This window comes from Monodelphis domestica, chromosome 1 (genome assembly GCF_027887165.1).
Source record: "Monodelphis domestica isolate mMonDom1 chromosome 1, mMonDom1.pri, whole genome shotgun sequence".
Taxonomy (NCBI): Eukaryota; Metazoa; Chordata; class Mammalia; order Didelphimorphia; family Didelphidae; genus Monodelphis; species Monodelphis domestica.
In genome coordinates, this window is record NC_077227.1 from 753,639,694 (window position 1) to 753,652,853 (window position 13,160).

The window sequence follows — 13,160 nt, forward strand, 5'->3', positions numbered from 1 at the left end:
ACCTCAAGGCCCTACAATAAACAATGGCCAAATGCTTGAGCACCATAATAAATCTTTCCTTAGAGTTATCACACTCCAATGAATTTGTTGATGAACAGAAACCAGACAGCATTGCTAGGCACTTCAAAGAAAAACAGAACTTGTAAGTTGAGGAAAACCCCAAAACTGATCTGCTTTAAGTCACCTTTCAACTTTACACCTAGATACAAGGATGTTTTGTTATTCATCTCCCAAGCAATTGTGATTGATAGTGAAAGCTGATCAAAAGCACAAAGATCCTCTCAACAGGTCAAGGGGTACTAACCTACAAACAACTTTATTCACATTATTCATATCCATCACAGAGTGTTGTCGTGTAGTAAATGATCACAGAATTCTTTGTTGTAGTAACACAGGAGCAGTTTAGGTGATTTGACAATATCCAACCAGAATGTAGAATGTCACATATGTAGAAAATTGATTGTGTGCCAAAGAAGTATGTACCTGAAAACCTATATAATAAACGAACCATGGCACTATGGCAGAGCACTGTGTGTGATGCCAGCATACGTGGGTTTGAATACATAGTGTTTCTCATCTTTATTATACGACTGGATCGTCACATCTGGGCAGAGGAGACCTTTGGACTCTCAGAGAGACCACTGGATGGATCTCTGTAGCCAGCTAGAGCCCGATGGACAGGTCACCGTGCCTTGGCCAACTGCTGCCTAAGTGACTCTGGGCCTGTATTTACCTCTGTTGAATGTGGCTGCTAATAACTGACTTATCCAAGTCATGTCCAAATGGGAAGACTTCTGGCCTTACAGTCATGCAGAGCTGGGTTCAAATCCTACCTTGGACATTTAAGAGTTTCTGACCTTTAATTTGTTCTTCTGAAACAGTGAGGTGATAGTGGCAGTGGAATAATAGAGAAGCTCGTTCAACATAACTACAAAATGCATAAAACATCTGGGCCTCATTTGTAGTTAATACTTTCTCTCTCTCTCTCTCTCTCTCTCTCTCTCTCTCTCTCTCTCTCTCTCTCTCTCTCTCTCTCTCTCTCTCTCTCTCTCTCTCTCTCTCTCTCTCTCTCTCTCTCTCTCTCTCTCTCTCTCTCTCTCCATATATACACAAATGTATATTTGTTCAGTCATGTCCAACTTTTCATAATACAGTCATACACATACACTTATATTTGTCATTCAGTTGTTTCAGTAATGTCCAACTCTTCATTTTATATATAGTCTCTCTCTCACACACACAAACACGCACAAACGCGCACACACACACACACACACACACAATATTATAAAGTGCCCTTAAAGGAATAAAAACCAATTAAATACCTGGAGGGACACTTGATGCTCATGGCTGGGTCTTGCCAATATAATGAAAGTGTCAATATTTCCTAACTTAATTTACAGAGAGAGTATTATCCCCCTCAAAATATCAAGAGACTACTTTGTGCACAGAGGTAGACAACACAATCTCAAAACTTATTTGGAGCCACAAAAAAACCTAGAATGTCAAAAGAAAGAATGGGGAAAGAAAGAAATGAAAATAAAGAGCACCTTTGGTTCCAAACTATATTCTAAGATGGCTGGCATCAGAATTATCTGAGGTTGCCTTAAAAACAGAAAAGCAGGTCAATTCAAGAGACCAGAAAAGAACCAGAAGGAGCTGAGTTCAACTAACTCAGGACCCAAAGAACTCCTAAACATAAGCTACCTAGGAATATCTCACAACTTGACAAGAATTGCTAGGAAAAACGGTCTGACAGAAATATTCGGCTGAGGGCAACATCTTATATCACATTCCACAATCAATCCAAAGAGGAACATAAACATAATACTAAAAATTAGAGCATAAAAAAAAGAATTGTAGAAGATACCTTTCAAAACTATAACTAAGGGGTTAGGGAAAGAGGCACCTACAGATAGAGGAGAGACAGACAGACAGAGAAACAGAGACAGACAGACTGATGAATAAACGTGAATTCTTGCCACCCAAAAAACCTGACAAGCTCTTACCCCAAGTTAACAACTAGGATAAGCAGGGAAGAAATGGGAATAGGAGAAGATATTGGCATTGATGGTCTGATAAGGGTCTGAGAGCTAAAGAACTCCTTCCAGCCAAGCCAGGGGAAAATGAGAGCAAACGGGGGGCTCGAAGCTCTTCCCAGGATCTCACGAGCCCTCACGCAGAGGCTCGCTACACCCAGACAAGAGTGCTCAGTGTGGACAGACAGAAACACGACTTCGTGCTGCAGAAGGCTTCCTGCGCTGGCCCGCCTGGCCTTGCCATCGGGCCCTCTGCCATTCCCAAGTGGAGAAGCCAAAGGGGGAGCCCCACCACCCCAGGCACCAGCCCAGGCTCACTGTGGACGTACTGCTTTATTTCTGAGGACTGGGGTGGGGCATGAACGCGATTCCATGGAGTCTCCGGCAATAAGATCTGTCTCACAGAGCAGCAGTCCGCGTGCCACAGGCAAGGATCAGCCTGCAGGGAAGACCTCACAGCCAGTGCTGGGCAGCACTGAGGGCAGCAGTGAAGGTGCGGAGGGCACTGAAGGTGCCCCGCGAGGCCAGAAGCAGCGATCCAGCCTCCGCGCTATAGCCCGCCGCCCGCAGCTCTCGCGCCGTCTCCTCCACAGACCAGAGACCCTCCCCCTGGTGGGCCAGCAGGTGGTCGATGAGGCGGGGATACAAGGCGGTGGCAATGCATCTCGCCACCAACTTGGCGTCCAGGAGCAGAGAGAGCAGCTCAGCGTCGCAGTTGGAGTCATCCACCTTGGAGAAAAGACACAGACCAAGATGGCGGATCAGAGGAGCGGCGCCGACAAGGGGTCAGAGCGAGCCGTTTCTCCAGCCTGAGGAGGTCGGGGGAGAAGCCTGCCCAGAGGCCGCACATGCTGGCAGCTTCGGGAACCCTCGGCCCAGAGACGGTCAGGGGGTGAGGCCACCGGTCAGAAAGAGATCCCAAGGAAGCCGTTGCCAGCACGGCTCGGGGGTGCAGTGGACAGTGCCAGGCTTGGGGTCACGAAGACCTATGAACTGTGTGACCCTGGGCAAGTCATTTCACTGTTTGCCTCAGTGTCTTCATCTGCAAAGTGAGCTGGAAAGGGCAATGGCGACAAAGCCCTCCACTCTCTCTGCCAAGAAAACCCCAAGAAAATGGGGCCGCAAAGAGTCGGACATGACTGGACGATAAGCTGTGCTGAGGGGCAGTTCCGGGGCTCAGCCCTTGGGGAGCAGGGCCCTGGTCACGGGCCTACAGCAAAGGGAGCACCAGCTGCAGGGAGCGCAGCCGAGATCCCAGGCCAGGAGGGCAGGGGCCACCCCCTCCCCTAATCGCTCCCCTCCGAAGCACCAAACACTCGCAGGCGCCCAGAAATAGCTCCAAAAACAGCAGCAGGAAAAGCCTGAAGCTTGGGACACGACTGCCCGCTCCCAGTGAGAAGAGCCCGGCATTAGCCTAAACTTCCGTCAAGTAACAGCCTGGGAACATGAGCAAACAGCAAAAAGAAGGCATCTCCCTTGTGGCCAACCCTTGGGGACTCCCTGTGCGGTTTGCCTGGCAAAACGCTGGAGCGGTCGGCCGTTTCCTTCCCCGGCTCATTGAGGAACTAAGACAGTCTCAAACCAGGTTAAGTGACTTGCCCAGGATCACACTGCTAGGAAGTGCCTAAGGCTGGACTTGAACTCAGGACCACCTAGCTGCTCTGCCACATCTCTTCCTATCCCTTTATCAATATCTGTTCACACAATTCTTTTCTTTTTTTGAAAATCCTCACCTTCCATCTTGGAATCAGTACTGTGTGTTGGTTCCAGGGCAAAAGAGTGGTCAGGGCTAGGCAATAGAGATCAAGTGACTTGCCCAGGGGCACACAGCTGGGAAGTGTCTGAGGCCACATTTGAACCCAGGACCCCCCATCTCTAGGGCTGGAGCTCCATCCACTGAGTCACCCAGCTGCCCCACACACAATTCGTGAAGGGAAAACAAGGAGCTGTAGAGCAACACTGGGTTTGGCCAGGTCTCATTTGCTGGGTCACTGAGGAGACTGGCCAGCCTAAGAGATGGCAGCATGATGGGCAATGATGGAGGAAGACGGCCAGACCCGAGAGCTCTTTGGCACAGGGAGGGAGCTTCCAGGGGAGGAAATCTTGCCCCAACGCCAGGTGGCACCTTTGATACCACTAAGATCCCTAAACATTAAGGGGTTCAGTGACTTTCCCAGGGTCGCAGAGCCTACCCTTGTCAGAAGCATGACTGAACCCAGACCGCCTTAGCACTGCCTCCCTAGTGACCCACCAGCATCCCTGCCACCAAGGCTGGATGAGGACAGGAAGCTCGCTCCCCAAAGGCAGAGAGCCCACACAGCCCACATCTTCCCAGCATTGGAATGTAAACCGCTCCCAGCCACTGGGGAGGCAGCAATTCGGGGGCGATGGACGGATCGCCAAATAAAGGGGCTTTTATTACAGAGAAAACCCCATAGACTGTAGAGTGCCCTCCCTCCTTTCTTCCCTCCCTCCCTTCCTTCCTCCCTCCTTTCCTTCCAATCCTCAATCCTTTCCTCCCTTCCTTCCAATCTTCCCTCCCTCCTTCCAATCCTCTCTCCCTTCCTCCTTTTCTCCCTTCTTCCAATCCTCTCTCTCTTCCTCCTTTCTTCCCTTCCCCCCTCCCTCCTTTCTTCCCTTCCTTCCAATCCTCCCTCCCTTGTTCCTTTCCACCCTTCCTTCCAATCCTCTCTCCCTCCCTCTCTCCTTCCCACCCTTCCTTCCAATCCTTCCTTCCTCCCTCCCTCCCTTCATTCCTTCCTTTCTTCCTCCTTCCTTCCTTCCAATCCTTCCTTCCTCCCTCCCTCCCTTCATTCCTTCCTTTCTTCCTCCCTCCTTCCTTCCTTCCTTCCTCCTTCCCTCCCTACCTTCATTCCTTTCTTCCTCCTTTCCTTCCTTTCTTCATTCCTTCCTTCTTCCTTGCCTTTCCTCCTCCCTTCCTTCCTTCTTCCCTTCTTCCTTTCCTTCCTTCCTTCCTTCCTTCCTTCCTTCCTTCCTTCCTTCCTTCCTTCCTTCCTTCCTTCCTTCCTTCCTTCCTTCCTTCCTTCCTTCCTTCCTTCCTTCCTTCTTCTCTCCCTCCTTCCCTCCAGAAAGCCCAAGGAAGGCCAAACAAGATTTGTTTGGTTTGGTTACTCTTGAAAGGAGAGGTACTTGGCATTTCAATGGGGCAATTTTTTTTAACTGACATTTTTGCAGCAATTTATGCTCTACAAAGGCCTTTACAATCACGACTGCATTTGCATGTCACAGGAGCCCCGTGTGGCAGCCAGTGTGTGTGCGCTGTTATATCCACTTGACAGATAAGTAAACTGAGGACTGTCATTAAGGCGCGGCTGCTACATCCCACTGTGGAAGCCCCTCTCTAACATCTCTCATGGTGTGAAAGGAACTTGACAGATTCTAAAGTCCTCCGGACCTTCTAGGACAATTGCTGCTCTCATCCCTGCCCAAAAGGGGGCCTCCTCCTGGCCAGGCCCAGTTGGGCTATGTGGGCTTGCAGTTCAGCCCTTCCCTGGATTTGGATTTTAGTGTCCTTAAATGACTTCATCCAAAGGCAGGGGATGACTTGGCCACACATACTGTGGAGGAGATGCTGGCTCAGGGACAGGTCAGGCCGTGAGGCCTCCATCGCCCTGTACAACAGGGGATGCTGATCCTCAGTGATTGTCAGGCACAACAAGGGAGATGATGCTGCCTCAGTGGGTCAATGGTAAGGAGCAGGCAGATGGAACAAGGCTAGGAATTAATGAGGCACCAAGCGTGAAGAGAAGGACCTGGCCGGTAACACAAGCTCCTTCTGGGGAGCTCACATGGGACCTTCCACCCTCAAGGGCCAGGATGGTCCAGAGCGCTTGCTGTGCCGCCATCTTGTTTTGCAGAGGGTGGCTCAATAGGGAGCCCTGTGCATCCACACCTTCCCAAGGGTGGTGACAGACCCACAGCTGATCTGGCAGAGAAACAGCCAGTGTCCCCTTCCTTTTTCTTCCTCCCTCTGCCAGGCCCTGGAAAAGCCATGTGATCTGCCCAAGAAGAGTATCTCTTGCCATCTTCCTTTCAGTAATAACTACGTGCTTTATGTTTGGGGCCTTCTGTGCTCATTAGACAGGAGTCATTCCTGGTAGATTTGTAGGTCTTTCCTGAGCTGGAATTTCCCCTGATGCTTTGTGTGTTTGCTGGTCTCCATTAAAGTGCCCCCTCCTGAGCCAATGTGCGTGTTGATTTCATGGGGTTCAGCCTACCAAACGTCCCACTAGCTGCGGCAGATAAAAATCCCTGGGTGCAAAAAGTGCCCGCCCTCGCCACATCTGGAGTTCTGAGCAGAGCTCACCGTTGGATCCTCTAAGGCAGCCCTCACCAAAGCGACTTCCTTAATTATTGGGAAACCCAGACTTAAAACTAAAGCAGAACAGACTCGGGGGGGCAGGGGGCCCCAGTAACAGAAGCCACCCCAGCAGCCCCAAGCTCGGCCTTCTTGTCCCTCTCATGCCCACACCCTCAGCCAGGCTGACGTGCTGAAGGCCAGCTTTTTCCAACAAGATTTCTCAGCTGGCCCCGGCGCACGCACCAGGGCACTGGGGGTCGACATCCTCCTGGTCTCCAAATGGCGGGAGCGGACCAGAGACGCTCCACGACAACCACAGGGCCGGAAAACCCGCAATGTGTACATACCTCGGCCACAGCGGCTATGTGCTCCAGGGCCAGGGCTTGGAGAGCTCCGTCCTGGCTTTCCACCAGCAGCTTCAGGGCTGGGAGCAGGAGGGACTGGCTAAGAAGCAGCAAGGCCAGCTCCTTCACACCCTGAAAGCAGAGGCAGCCGGTGAGATTCAGGGATCCTGGGGGGGCACCGCTCGAGCTGGCCACGAGCCCCCGCCACGTCCACGGCAAGAAAGACCATGAACGGCGGTCACAGGCCCTGCCACGGGGAATCCTATGGTGGCTCTTGGCTAGAGCCACTCAACATGTGTAGGAAGACGTCCCCCAGGGTGGCCTGGGAGGACGGAACACCTGGGCTCCAGAAAGGGGAGCTCCTGGTCACATGCCTAGAGGAGGGGCCGGCCTGAGTCCCCATCAGGGGCCCAAACACCCAGGAGCAGCTGCCTCAGATAAATTCCAAACGCCTTTAGCCAGTGTCCCTCCTGCCCCAGGTGGGCAGGTCTCCCCCAAGGCTAGGCCCGAATGAGTGACTGAGGGAACAATTCAACTAGCTGGACCCCACGGTCCTCCCGTTTCCATGAGGCTAGGAGGCAAATGCCCTGGGCCAATGGCTGGCTCTTGCCAGTTTGGCAGGGGCTGCTCTGCCCACCCAGAGCACACTTCTGTAGCCTGGGCACTAAATGACCCTGCTCTGAGCCTCGCATTCACACCCACTCCCCCAAAGAGGGGCCAAGTCACGTTCCCTGATGGAGACTCATTTTCCTCATCTGGAGGGTGGGCTATCCTATTCGTGAGGCCCATCGCACCAGATGACCGGTAGGAAAACCCCTCATGGGTGACTCTGTACCCCAGTGCCTAGCACAGTGGCCAGGGCAGAGCCAGCAAGCATTCATGCGTACCCTAAGTGCCTGGTACTGTGCTAAAACTGCCCCTGCCCTCAGGGAGTCACGTCAAACATGCAAAAACCAGGCACAAGCGAGGTGTATTCCGGACAGAGGGAAGGTCCCCGGAGAGCAGAAGGTGAGATTCGAGCCAGGTCTTGAGAGAAGCCAGGGAGGCTCAGAGGCAAAGGAGGAGAAGGGAGCCCAAATCAAGGAAGGCAGAAAAGATAGTCGAGATTTTCCACAAGATGCCACTAAAAATGGAGACTTGAACTCCGGACTCCAATCGCCAGGAGTCCTTGCTAGCTCCAAGAATGCCCTCTAATCTCACTGATTTCTCCACCTGGGCAATGTCAAAAATGTATATTTAACCTGGCTGTAAAGGCTACTGTGACCTTTTCCTACTTCCGCTTCAGAGCACACTCGGCTCTCCACCTAGCAGGCAAGATGTGAGTGGTCATGAATAGGCTCTTTGGGCCTAGACACGTGCCTTTCTTACTTGGATTTTCTTTATATTTTAATCTTCGATAAACCTCTAAAAATATAATACTCCTTGCAGAGAGAAACTAATTTCTACCTGCCACAGCTTGGCCCCTTAATTTTAACTGTTACACTACCCAGAGATACCAGAAAACATCATGATCAGGAAACCCAAGAATAGATATATCCCTGTGAGTCCTGCCTCCAGCCCAGGTCAGCACAGGAAGTCAGAGAGGGCTGAGGATACTGAGGACGGCCCTGGCCAGCGGTGGCCACTAGAGCCTTCCAGCCTGTGAGGACAGAAAGAGAACTACAATGGTGTTCCAGGGAAGGAAGGCTGGTACAGTGAGCAAAGGCAGAATCCCATCCAGAGCTATTCTAACAATAACACAAAAGAAGAGAATGAAGCTTCCAAGAATAATGCAGCTTAGTTAGAAGTTCTACCAGAATTCCTAGATAAGAAAAAGCAAGAGCATTTAAAAAAGGGGGAAAAAAGTGAAAAATGACTTTAAAAATCAAATAAGAGCCCTGAAGCAAAACTGGGTAAGAAAAGAATTAGATAATTAACAGCTTGGCACGAGACACAAAATACCACCAAAGAAAATAACTCCCTAAAAGTAAAAAAGATCAAATTTAAAAGCTAGTGACTCCATCAGTCAATAAGAAGCATTTTTTGAGTCAAAAGACCAAAATTTAAAAATGGATAAAATATATCTCTTATGAAAAGTCAATGACTTGGAGGATAGACTAGGAAAGGTAAGTTGGGAATCACTGGACTACCTGAAAGTCATGATGAAATTGTGAAGATTGGATTCGGCTCTCCCATTGATTGTAACAATGAAGGCGCTTAGCTCTTCCTTGATTGCAAACATTAAATGATAATTCCCTGTCTATTTTTTAGATTTTAATCCCCAAAGTGTTAACTCAGTAGATCTACCCATTTTAACTACAAAAAGGTGTTAACCAAGGTGTTATTAACTAACTACAAAGCTGTTAACTAACCACAAAAGGTATGAACACCCATTTCACATTGAGTGGGAGGCCTGTGACCCACATGTGAAAGAGTGGGCAGTCCTGGAGAGGAACGTCTGCTGTGATTGGTAGACATAAAATATAGGGGAGGGGGGGTGACACAAGAGAAAAGATCTTTAAATAGTGGAAACAGACACATAGAGGAGGATTCAGTCACTCGGAGTTGGACTGGAAGAGACTCGCTAGGGCTTGGAATGAAGACAGCCACTCGGAGCTGGAGGGAAAATAGACACTTGAGGAGAGACTGGAAGACAGACACTCAGACTTGGAGTGAAGACACTTAGCTGTGGAACTGGACCACTGGACCCCTGGAGGAGCTCGTGCAGGAGACCTCAGACAGCTTTTCTTTTAGATGGTCACTGTGGTGAGTGAAAGGCTGACTTCCTTCCTTGCCCTTTCTGGAGGTGTGAACCTCCGAGAAAGGCCCATCGTCTCGAGACTCCTTTCCTCTTTAGAGGAAGCCAGAGTTTTTTCTTTCTCTGTCTGTCTGTCTGTCTGTCTGTCTGTCTGTCTGTCTGTCTCTCTCGCTCTCTCTCTCTTGCTCTCTCTTCCTCTCTTCTCTCTCCCTTAATATCTTCCCTCTATTGTAAAAATAAACTACCATAATTCCATTTACTTGAGTAATTCATTTTGAGATGTAGTAATTAAGTCCTTGGCGCCCACCAATTAAATATTCAGTCCTACCATAATTTTAACAAAATAAAGAGCTTAGACACTGTATTTTAAGAAATCAGGAAACTACCCAGATCTCATAAGAAACAGGCAACAAAGGAGAAATAGAAAAAACCCACCAGTCACCTCCTAAAAGAAATCCCCTAATGAATTATAATCAATGCAAATTAAAGCCAAAATCTAGTTTACAAGTCAAAGAAAAAAATCCCAAAAACCGTAAAGAAAGACTCCTAGCATAAAGGAGCCAGTTGGAATCACCCACAATTGAGCAGCTACCCCTCTAGAGGTGTAGGGAGTTTGGAATATGATATTTCAAAGGGCAAAGGATACAGGCTTACAAACAAGAATAAATAGCTTAATAAGGATGAGTATAATCCTACAGAAGGAAAATGGATATTTAATGAAATAAAGGACTTCCAGATAATCTTTTTTAAAAGATCAGGGTCACAAAAAACCTTTGAAGTGAAACACCCGAGTTGAGAATTGTAAAAAGGCAAATATGAGTAGACAATCAGAGGATCAAATAAGGATCAAGTTTTCAATTCTATTCTGAAGACATGACAGAATGATGGGAGTGTCCCCTCGGGGCCCCATCATCTGTCTTGATGAGCTTAAAAGGATGGAAGAGGAGGTGAAGAGAAATACTTGAGGCAGGAGGAGAGAAAGGATGAGGAAATCACCTCATGGAATTAAAGTATATAAGCAGAAGTCTACAAAGGAGGAGCAAGGGAGAGAGCATCCGGTGACGCCTGAACCTCACTCTCATCTTAACTGGTCAAAGGAGGACTATACACACACACCTGGGGAAGGAAATACCTTTCAGTCAACAGGGAAACAAAGGACGAAAGAGCAGGGAGAAAGGAGAAGATGGTCTAGAAAAGTAGGTCCAGGGAGGGGTCGATCCTAAGGAATCCACACCCAAAGGCTGGGCAGAAGTGGCACACCTGGGAATTGAGGGGTACCAGACCACGGGTGAATGGCAAAACAAGCCACAGTCCATGAATGGGGCTCATCACATGTGGACAGACGGTGCAACACACTGCTGTGTTGTAGGAGATGATGAAGGGGTGGTTCAGGGAAATCTGAGAAGACTTGTATAAACTGATGCAGAGTTTTAAGAGTAATCAGAAAAATAATTCACACAGCAGCAATACTGCAAAAACCAACAACTCTGCAAGCTTTGGGACTCCAGTCAGTGTAGTGACCAGCTAGGAGGGAATGAGCGGCCCATCGCCTGCCACAGAAATGAAGGCCATGGAGCTTTGTGCTGCAGTGGGGGGGGCCCAAACACCTCGAGGGAGCTCAGGCCGCATCCCAGAGGCCCGGGACGTCGACCCCAGCGAGAGGACTCTGGCCACCTGGGCCCTGGCTGGAACTCCTCGGGGGCTCCATCTAATTCTGGGCGCCCCGTTGTGGAAGGAGACTGGCCAGAGATGGAGCACGCCAAGGACAAGGAAAGGCTAAAACTGTGCCACGGGAGGCCCAGCCAAGGAAGGGAGAACAACTTTGGTCTCCACATTTCTCAAGGTCCTTCTTGTGGAACTGAAATGTTATTCCTTCTGCTTTCTAGAGGGAACTACTGGGGCCGGTGTGTGGAAGTTATAATCGGGGCCAAAACAAAGAAGAGCAACGCCACCACAGAATGGGCTCCGAGTTCGAGAGCTTCCCTCTGCTGCCGCCATAAGTGACGGGGCCGGAGCTGGGCCTTGTGGCATGCCTGGCACTGACTTGGCACTCGGCAGGTGCTCCATCCACGGGCCTAATCGCCGGCTCCTCCGGCCGAGGCCTGAGCTCTGGGCATCCTCAGCCGCACCCACCATCACCCGCCCCTCCGGCCAGGCCCGTGGACACGGGGTGGCCTCCAGCCCAGCTCGGTGACCGCTGCCCGCTCCCAGGCGCTCTGGACTAGCGATGGGCCCGGGGAAGGGGACGGAGCGCTTCTGGCAGCTTCTATTTCGAGGGAACATGCGTGGTGCGGATGCGAATCCCACCTGGGACGAGAAAGCGCAGGGTGCGAGGAGAGGCGGCGGGCGCTCTCCGACGCCGCCCAGGCTGGCGGGGCCGCTCCGGCCACGGGCCACGTGACCCCGGGGGCCCCCCCCCCAATGGCCTCTCACCTCCGGGGGGAGCGTCTGCGGCGTGTGGTACAAGGAGCGGCACAGCGCCAGCACGTCGGCGCCCACGGCCGCCGGGCTCTCGTCTGGGCACCCGGACAGCATCCTGCTCGCCAGCTGCAGCCAGGGGTTGTCGCTCGTGCTGCCCCTACACGGAGGAGAGGGAAGGAGGAAGGGTGGGCACCAGAGCGGGCAGCCCGGCCCCTCCGGGGCCCCCCAAGCAGCGCCCGAGGCTTCTGGGCCGGGGCCTCGGCGTCCCCGCCGGGGGGGCCTCCCAGAGCTCAAGCGCCTCTCCGGGCGGCCCTGGACAAGTCACGTGCCCCCGCCCCGGAAGCCTCACTTACGCGTCGTCGGCGCTCCTCCTCGGCGGGGGCCACGCCTGCAGCAGCAGAGCCAAGTGCTGGAACTCCACCGGCCGCCGGCTGGCCTCGAGCAGAGCCAGGAAGAGGGCCCGGCGTCCGGCCTCGCTCTCGATGTCGGCGATGGACACCTGCGGGGAGACGGGCGGGGGGCTGGGCGAGGGCTCCGTCCCCCCAGAACCCGGTGCCAGCTGTGACACACGCATGTCCGCACGTATGTGGCGTGTGCGTGTCTGCCGGGGAACACGTGTGGTCGAACGGGATTCTGGGCATGGCCTCGGGCCTCTCTCCTGGGGAATGGGGCCTCTGAGGCCTCCCCGGGGCACCCACGGAAGCTTCCCGAGGAGCGCCGCAGCCAGCGCCGGGCATGGGGCCCACCAGCCCAGGTCTGCCCGGAAGAGGCTCGGGGCACAGGGAGCTCTGGGGAGGCGCAGGGGGCTGACTGCCTCCAGGGAGGAAAGGAGGAGGGAGGAGCCCTGCCTGGCACCTGGCACCTTCTCGGCGTCTGCTCCCTCCCCGTCCCCGGAGCGCTCCCGGTGCCCCCGCTCCTTCCTTCCTGCCCCCGCCGCCGCCCAATCCAGATCAGTAGCAGCTTCCCCGCAGTCCCTCTCCGGCAAACTCTGCCCCTCGTACTCCAGAGGAACTTTGTGGGTAAGAGAAGGCAACAGCGTGAGCCTGGGGGGCCCACAGCCGAGGGAGGAGCAGCGAGCGGGGCTGCCGGGGTCCAGCCCTGCCCCCGCCTCCGCCCCTCGCTCCCCGGACGTCCACGCTGGGTGCCGTCACTGGGCTGAGATTCAGCTCTGCTCTCCCAGCAAGGACTGGGCGAAGACCCCCAGCTGGTCCACCAGCGGAGCCGCCACAGGCTTGGGAGAGGCCCACAACAAACCCGGCCGCTGTCCCGAGGTGGTCCGGGCAGTGGAAAGGAGCCCC

The 13,160-nt window shown here is 52.5% G+C and overlaps 1 protein-coding gene across 1 annotated transcript in view; it reads right to left on the minus strand.

The window, feature by feature from the left end:
* Positions 1-289: 289 nt before the first annotated feature.
* Positions 290-13,160, minus strand: part of NBAS (NBAS subunit of NRZ tethering complex) — a 177,290-nt gene continuing 164,419 nt past the window's right edge. Inside the window, exons 49-52 of the mRNA XM_056814754.1 lie at positions 12,216-12,361; positions 11,875-12,019; positions 6,708-6,836; positions 290-2,768 (exon numbers count right to left, since the gene is read on the minus strand). Of these exons, the coding sequence (XP_056670732.1) occupies positions 2,493-2,768; positions 6,708-6,836; positions 11,875-12,019; positions 12,216-12,361 (696 nt within the window). The 3' untranslated portion in view covers positions 290-2,492. The remainder of the gene's footprint in view (positions 2,769-6,707; positions 6,837-11,874; positions 12,020-12,215; positions 12,362-13,160) is intronic.